The 9,510-nt window shown below is 32.9% G+C and overlaps 1 protein-coding gene across 1 annotated transcript; it reads left to right on the top strand.

The window, feature by feature from the left end:
• Window positions 1-774: 774 nt before the first annotated feature.
• LOTGIDRAFT_171963 (hypothetical protein) lies at window positions 775-7,679 on the top strand (the record flags this gene model as incomplete). Its single annotated transcript, XM_009048531.1, has 4 exons — window positions 775-793; window positions 1,573-1,699; window positions 4,315-4,390; window positions 7,506-7,679. 4 exons carry the CDS (start codon window positions 775-777, stop codon window positions 7,677-7,679), a joined length of 396 nt encoding a protein of 131 aa, XP_009046779.1.
• Window positions 7,680-9,510: the final 1,831 nt, after the last annotated feature.

Below are 9,510 nucleotides of genomic sequence, written 5' to 3'. Positions count from 1 at the left end.
CCCATAATACACTAGCTATTTACCGTTATATTGCGGCGAACAAGCAGATACTATAGATTTAGGTCAATTTGATGACGATTTATTAGAAAAAGTAAGTAATATTTTTGTATAAAATTGATGTAGACATGTTTGACAATATTACAGGACATACTTTTGCCATTTATTATGACTTGACATGTCCGAAAACTGTTGTTAAGGATCTGAATTTGAACTATTTCGTGTGCCATGTATATACACGATTGCTATGTCGTGAGACCAAAAATGTCGGTCAAACATTTCCGCATATACCACTCATGTAATATAGCATATCATGGTATTAGCCTTCGAGGTTCAGCAAAGATATTGGGATAAAAGAAAAGAGGCATGATTTTACTCTTTAATGGTACCATTTTTATTTTTGTATCATTAATATTTTGCGAAATATGAGCTGTTCGACTTTTACTGATATTACAATAATAGTCTAGTCTTGAAAATCCAAATTTTGCAGCTTCACCACGGTCAAACCAGATGAGATAGGATGATGAAATTTTGACAGGTACTAGTTTGAAATCTTAGCTTTGCAATGCCACAAACCGCGATTCCATATCTGCCTTACTTTGGAAGCACTGAGCATTTTAGTTTTGTCCATGAAAAACCGGATTTTTTGGCACTTTTCCGCAAAAAAAAAAGTGCTCAGAATTCACTTTTATGCACATTGGGGGAGAGCTAGAGAAGCACCGAGTCCAAAAAACCGGGTTACATCGATTTCCGAGACCAAAATAATTCGACCCAAAAATGGATTTTGGTACCACAGGTAGCTACCTGTTGAAATTGGCCAATTTTGACTTTTTTGAAAATCCAAATTTTGCAGCTTCACCACGGTCAAACCAGATGAGATAGGATGATGAAATTTTGACAGGTACTAGTTTGAAATCTTAGCTTTGCAATGCCACAAACCGCGATTCCATATCTGCCTTACTTTGGAAGCACTGAGCATTTTAGTTTTGTCCATGAAAAACCGGATTTTTTGGCACTTTTCCGCAAAATAAAGAAGTGCTCAGAATTCACTTTTATGCACATTGGGGGAGAGCTAGAGAATGCAATGGAAATGAATGAATGAATGAATGAATGAATGAATGAATGAATGAATGAATGAATGAATGAATGAATGAATGAATGAATGAATTAATTAATGAATGAATGAATGAATGAATAGGAATGTAGTCCAAGCTATTTTTAGAAATCTTCTTTCTCTCTCCCTTTTGGGCTTTTTGGATGCCTATGTTTGGGTAATTTTTGGTCTAGATTTCGAATGTGATATCTGAAATTGCATTATCTGTAAGATTTGGTGAGATGATGAGAGACCTAAAGGCAGAAGGCTAGAGTTTGGCACTTCACAAAACTACTATTTTTAGAATTAGCCTTCCGCCTTTAGGTCTCTCATCATCTCACCAAATCTGAAAGATAATGCAATTTCAGACATCAAATTTCTAAAAATAGCCTAGACTGAGTGAGTCCGTATAACCGGTAGTAGTCTACTTTCAATTTTAGTAGCTCAAAATTTTCATGGTCATCATATATTGAATTTTTTAGGAGACATTGAGAATTGGTCAAGCTTTCATTCGACATATTGGAAAGCTTTCAACGATTTCTGGAAAAAGTTGTATAAGTTTGAATTTCGTGTTTTAACATGGGAAGAGATGGCAAATGAATTAGTGGAGTGAGTCCTTTAAGTACATGCGGACTCACTCCACTAAAACATTTTATGCAAATGATTGTATGTAGTCCAGGCTAGTCCAGGCTATTTTTAGAAATCTTCTTTCTCTCTCCCTTTTGGGGTTTTTGCCTGCCTATTTTTGGGTAAAATTTGGTCTAGATTTGGAATTTGATGTCTGGAAGGCTAATTCTAAAAATAGTCGTTTTGTGAAGTGCCAAACTCTAGCGGATGAGTATAACCGGTAGTAGTCTACTTTCAATTTTAGTAACTCAAAATTTTCCTGGTCATCATATAATGAATTTTTTAGGAGACATTGAGAATTGGTCAGGCTTTCATTCGACATGTTGGAAAGCTTTCAACGAGATTTCTGGAAAAAGTTATAGAAGGTTGAATTTCGTGTTTTAACATGGGAAGAGATAGCAAATGAATTAGTGGAGTGAGTCCTGTCTACGCGAACCACAATAATATAAATTCTCTCCCTTTGACCACATCTAAGGCCAATGATGTATGCCAAATTAAAGTGCACCCATTGTCAAGAAAATTAAATCAAATTAGGAATTCCATTTTCTATTCCTATATATGTCTTTTCCATGTATTTTAAAGACTCAAGAAATGACGACTCGTCATTTTAATTTTCAAATGCGGATAATTGTGGGCCCCATACATTATCAACATCTGAATAGTGGGTCAAAAGTGTAATACAACACTAATACGAGTGTTAAAGAACAAAGTGTAGCCTATTATATAACATGAACTGGGATGTAATCAGTATTTTTACCAGCTGGCGTAAGGAGTAACGTTTTATATACACCCATCGTGGCGTGTACATAAAACACTTATGTATTAAGCAACACCCTTAAAGGGACAAGAAGGCTATTTTTTGACCAATCATACTTTAGTCTCAAAAACTGGATTTTTTTTATCGGAGCTAATCAGTAATAATGTTCACAGGTCACCGTCGAAATTTGAGCCTTCAAATCCATGTGTGTCCAGAATTATCTGTGTCTGTTTGAATGTAAAAAATGACGACTCGTCAATTTAAGATACTCTGTGATAATATATAGAAAAGACATATATAGAAATAGTGGGCAAAATGCCTAGTTTGAAGTATTTTAGAGAAATTATGTGATTTTTGTACATTTCTTGTAATTCTGAAAACTATTTACATATATTCAAGACTAAATTCAACCCTAAAAATGGCGCTACTATCCCTTTAAGAGTGTAACAACCCATCCATGGACTGGCGTGAACAAAAGTTTTATTTGGTGGCAACAATAAGATAAGAAAAATTTTGATAATAGAATGTACTATATGTCACGACCGAAATTTTTTTTTTGTGGTCATAGAAACATATCCTAAACAGAATTATGCTACCATGGTTTTGGAGAAAAATTTACAGGAATTACCCCTTTAATTCTGAAAAAATTGTCATTATATTTTTTATCTAATTGGCCTTGGATCAATTTAATGTACTGTTCATCAAATATCTGTTGCTATTTAATTGATAAATCATTGAATATTGAAATAAACTACTTTTACTCGTTATAGTGCAAAATTATACATACGTTATTTCACAAACTTTTTCAAGGTGGCCTCGACTACATATGTGACACAACATGACATGTAAGTCATCTATATTTTTCAGGGAGGGGAGGGGGACATATATTCATTTGCCACGAGATTGAGGCACGTTCCATTGCTGCGGTTTGACCATCCAAAATTTTCGAGTCTGTTGGATGGGATAATAAATGAAGGCTCGTATATGCTCAAGGCTGTCCTTCGACATTAATATTTTGCCAGATGGCAAAGAAAGTAGGACGAAAACAAAGTCCAATTTATACTGTATTAAAGGGACAGGTGCACCATTTTCGGGGGTTGATTTGAGTGCTGAGTATATGTATTAGAAATGTACAAAAATTGCATAATTCCTTAAAAAAAATATCTCAAACTTGAAATTTCTTTTCTTATTTCTATAGATGTCTTTTCTATATGATATGGCGGCGCCTCAAGAAAAAGAACTCGTCTTTTAACCTTCAAACGCCGATAATTCTGGACACATGGATTTGAAGGCTCAAACTTCGACGGTGAGCTCTGGACACTAATGCTGATTGTCTTATCAAAAAATATCGTTTCTGAGTCTAAGGAACATTAAAAGATGCCTCGACATTTGAAAATCGAAAAAAGAATAGGCCACTGCCAATGCCACTGCCTTGACACTATTTCCCTCATTGCACACTGCATGACATTGTCCGCCTTTACTATCTCAATTAGGTGGAAAAAGTAGGGCATAAAACTTCATTTCATTTCATATAGGTTACTATAGGCATATTGAATCGATAATTTTAGCCTGGCCTTGCATTTGTGAATATTTGCATGGACTTTATGCTCCAATAACGCATTAAATTCAAGTACGGTACATTATTTTTATTTCAAACTTTTGTGAATACATATCTATATTATGCCCATCTTTCCCCTAAATTATAGCCTACCTCGACCCATATATAAGATCCGCCATATACCTGTATAATATGCTATTAATAGTACATAGTTCTGTGGATCCGCCCACTCACTATATACACTCAAGGACTTTATAAACTTGGTTTCCCATAATACACTAGCTATTTACCGTTATATTGCGGCGAACAAGCAGATACTATAGATTTAGGTCAATTTGATGACGATTTATTAGAAAAAGTAAGTAATATTTTTGTATAAAATTGATGTAGACATGTTTGACAATATTACAGGACATACTTTTGCCATTTATTATGACTTGACATGTCCGAAAACTGTTGTTAAGGATCTGAATTTGAACTATTTCGTGTGCCATGTATATACACGATTGCTATGTCGTGAGACCAAAAATGTCGGTCAAACATTTCCGCATATACCACTCATGTAATATAGCATATCATGGTATTAGCCTTCGAGGTTCAGCAAAGATATTGGGATAAAAGAAAAGAGGCGTGATTTTACTCTTTAATGGTACCATTTTTATTTTTGTATCATTAATATTTTGCGAAATATGAGCTGTTCGACTTTTACTGATATTACAATAATAGTCTAGCCGGCCTTGTTGAGTAAGTACAGTGAGTTGTAGAAAAGTAGATCAATATGACCCAAAGGTTGTTTCAAACAAAGTATGTCATATAATTTAAGGCCTTATGAGGACCTTCCTTTGTTTCTATTAATATGGAATACTCATTCATCTTCAGTAGGAACACAGGTTGAAATATTTCAGTTGCCTGAAGATACATAGCCTGAATTTCAACATGTTTTTTTAGGTTCTGTTTTAATATTTCTGTATTGATCTACAATTGATGTATTGAACACCATTTTAACAGTAAATTTTTTTTGTTATTGGAATATTTTATAATAGTGGATTTTATTGTCTATATGACTAATTGTTAATTATAGTAAATACTGTATATTGGTGTATATATATATATTGCTCTACAATTGATGTATTGAGCACTATTTTAACAGTGGTATATTATATTGCTCTACAATTGATGTATTGAGCACTATTTTAACAGTGGTATATTATATTGTTCTACAATTGATGTATTGAGCACTATTTTAACAACAAGGATTTTTCGTTATTGGAATATTTTATAATAGTGGATTTTATTGTCCATATGACTAATTGTTAATTATAGTATAGACAATTTACAGTATTATGGTATATATATATACCGCTCTACAATTGATGTATTGACCACTATTTGAACAGTAAGGATTTTTCGTTATTATGATGGTGTATTTTATTGTCTATATGACTAATTGTTAATTATAGTAAAGACCGTATATCAGTGTTACAGTACTATGGTATCTATATATTGCTCTACAATTAATGTATTGACCACTATTTGAACAGTGAGGATTTTTTGTTATTGGAATAGTTGATGTATGGTGGATTTTATTGTCCATATGACTGTTTGTTAGTTATAGTATATACTGTAAGGTAATAATACGCCCACATGAAATGGCAGTGACAGTTCTGACGAGTTACGAGATTTTATTGTCCATATGACTGTTTGTTAGTTATAGTATATACTGTAAGGTAATAATACGCCCACATGAAATGGCAGTGACATTTCTGACGAGATACCTGAGAATTTCTTTATAGATAAGTGAGTTGATTTGGGACGTGAATGAATGTCTTCAGAAGTACAAATACTGCACTTTTTCTCTATTAATTATTAATTCAGGGGAGCAGATCGTAGAGTATCAAGAAAAGACGAGTTGTCATTTTAACTTTCAAACATAGATAATTCTGGACACACATATGGATTTGAAGGCTGTAATCTGTGAACACTATTAGTGATTGGCTCAGCTAAAAAAAAATCCTGTTTCTAAGACAGGTGCCAATGGTCTAACGGAGTCTTAAGACATCTTTTTGATCAAAAATACTGTGGCTTTGAGTGGCATCTTTTCTGTACTTTTATCTACCACTGGACTATCCTTCACCTTACAATGGCCATTCTATTTTTAGCTTGAGTTAGTATAAATGACCTTATCTCTTTCACTGGCTTTCTTTAGGTCAAATAAGTAGGGCAAAATTTTGTTGACTTTTACTTAATAGTATGTGTCCCCCCCAAAGTTTATTTGTATTTACTGTACTTTTAAGTTATAATGTTTTAGTAACAGCTCTTTTGTTTACATTAAAACAGTAAGTAAATTTGATTTTTGGTGAATTGAGGCACATAATTTTTCCAAATTTGATAAGCAGTAGCGGAGCCAAAGGGGGACAGCAGTCCCTCCTCACAGCCTCGAAAGCAAGTTCTCAGGCAAAAATCTCATAACTAGCTAGGTTTGGAATTCAAGCAATCTCAGATATTTCGCCCCCTTGGACGTAAACCTGGCACACTGTTGCTTAGTCATCCTGCCATTATGGTCCATTTTTAACTTATTCCGTCTGTCAATCAATTTATACCTTTCGTTGCCACCTACAATTCTACAATTCAGGATGAATTCCCTAACATCTGCACTAAACGTTTGCTGACTGCTTACAAAAGGAATAAAAATCTGAGTAATGTTCTTGTCCATGGTAGATTAGATCCCCTTTCATTAACTCCCTGAAACAATTGCTTTGCATTTCTGAATTATTTGTTTATCTTGTAAATCTCTCCAGTTCTATCAAACTGATGTATTCCAATGCTGAAATCTATAGTCCCTACTTGTGACCTAGGCCAGTGCTTCTATAAGAAAGTATCTCTTATAAAACCTTTTACTGAGTTACTTGAATGGTGGCATGACAGAATATTTTAGCATTATGGCAAACAAATCTATCACGTTCTGCAAATAATTATGTTTATTGGTCGTTATTTTGCATATGTGGGTGGCCATGATTTATAAATGTGAAATATCTCACTTAAGGTAGTCCCCCCATTTTAAAAATTTTCTGGCCTTTTCATGCATGTCGAAGGCATTCAAGTTATGTATTTGATTTGAATAGGTCTATACTGTGGATAATAACATAACAATATTGTGAGCTTTTCTATAAGATTTAAACGATATAGAAGCGAGGAGCAGATATAACAAAACACAAGACAATATTATGGAATATAACACACTTCTTTAATAAGGTTGGGCACAACACAATATACACGTGTCGTCATCAGATGTAATGGCAAGAGAATAAAACATAAAAAAATATATACCAACAAGAAACAATAAAGAGATTAAGAGGGACATTACCTTCTGATGACAACAGGTGTATATTGTGTTGAAACGTTATGTGCCCCACCTTAAAGAAATGTGTTATATTCCATAATATTGTCTTGTGTTTTGTTATATGCTATTCTAGATTTCTATAAATTGTTACATTGCAGCCACAAATGTTAGATTAGGAATCAAAATGATGCAAATAGAAGCAAAAGGTGTCCCTGATTCATTTATCATGTCCAGGAATTCTTGGAATTTTCTACAGGGACTGGTTCAACATTTTCAGGAGTTGATTTGGGAAGTACAAGAAATATAGTTCCTTCAAACATACCTCAAATGCAAAATTTCCTTTATTATTGTCTTTTCTATATATGGCAGTCTTAAAAAATGACGTCATTTTAACATTCAAACGCGAATAATTCTAGACACACATTGATTTGAAGACTCAAATTTCGACAGTGAGTTGTGAACACTGATTAGCTTAGCTAAAAATTCCCCATTTCAGAGACTTAAAGTACAATTGGTCAAATCAATGTGGAACATCTCCCTTTAAGTTAAATAATTGATGATAATACACATTAATAGGTACTAATAGCCCAATGAAATTTTATCTTATATCAAACAAACTGTAATATTGATGTCAAATTTAGTGCAGATCAATGATAATGTAGGGCATTTTTCCATCTTAAAATGTACTTTTAATTATCTTTTTTAATCTTTTGACCTTTAAAGAGACACTACCTCTTAGAATACACATAAAATTTAGCTTCTCAAACTTGGCCAATAAGGGTCTTTGTTCATCAGTGGACTTACCTGATGTAATAACTATACAACAGAATCCCTCTATAATGTGATAAATCCATTTAACTATGTAATAATTGAAATATTTTTAAGTATTGTTTAATAAATACATAGTTTTAAGGATAATTACTTAGTTTTATGAATTATTACTTAGTTTTATGAATTATTACTTAGTTTTATGAATTATTACTTAGTTTTATGAATTATTACTTAGTTTTATGAATTTTATTGGATAATACAGACATTCTGTTGCATAGTTACGGCACTGCCTTAGTTAATTCATTATGTCAGTCTATCCCCTATTTGTACCTACAATTTTTTGGCAGATGGTTCCACCACTGAAGCAGTAGTAAAAAAAAAATTTTTTTCATTGACATTATACAAATAACATTGATGTTTTCAGCATGAATTGCATTGTATGTTTTTTATGACATTTTCTTTTAGCAGATAATTATGCAAAACTACAAGAAATACTTGACCTAATGCAAATCTAGTCTTTGAATGATTTTTATAAAACTCAATTATGATTTGATTGTGAAACAGCAGCATTGGTAAAACAATGACAATGGCACACGATATTCAATATAATGCAATTGTATTATGTAGAGCATCATTTTATTAGTTCGTACTGTTATTAAGTTATCAATTGTAAAATTCTATGAACTGTAGGGAAATTACTATTATTTGGAATGTTCTTTTCAATTTCAAAAAGTCTGATGGGAATGTAGGTCAATTGTTCATCGTGAAAATTACAATTTTGGTAGCCATTTTCTTTCTACTAATCACCTTAAACATCAACATGCATATAGAAACTTCCACAAAGGTTCCACATAATTTTGGCTTGATTTTGAAAACTTTGGAGGCCAAGGTGCATGGACGAATATTAAATATTAGAATTATTGTTAAAATAGTTGCTAGAAGGCCTTATTCACTGGAGTTATCTTTCCTTATTACAGTCAACCCAAATTTAAGTGGGTACAGATAATCTGCAAAAAGATCATAGTCGAGGACCAGCTGGTAGAAAGGATCTAAACCTAAGTTGTTATCCATGTGAAAATGACTCATTGCACACTGCATGACATTGCCCATATCATTAGCTCAAGTAGCCTATGTGCCAGAGTGTAAAGTTGTAAAAATCATTATAAGCTTTCGAGATTGAAATCTTTACTAAAACTGACCTATTGGTTGTGTTGCTAATTAGACATTGATTGATATCAATAATTATACGACAAGACTAGACTCATTGAACTACTTTATATACCTTCAATCAAATACTCTTCAATGACAGAAAACAACAGACGACTAGACATTTAATAAACAATTTACTTCACATACTATAGACAAAC

The sequence above is a fragment of the Lottia gigantea genome (assembly GCF_000327385.1).
Source record: "Lottia gigantea unplaced genomic scaffold LOTGIsca_123, whole genome shotgun sequence".
NCBI lineage: Eukaryota > Metazoa > Mollusca > Gastropoda > Lottiidae > Lottia > Lottia gigantea.
Note: the sequence above shows the minus strand (reverse complement) of the source record. Positions and strands in the feature narration are given on the sequence as shown.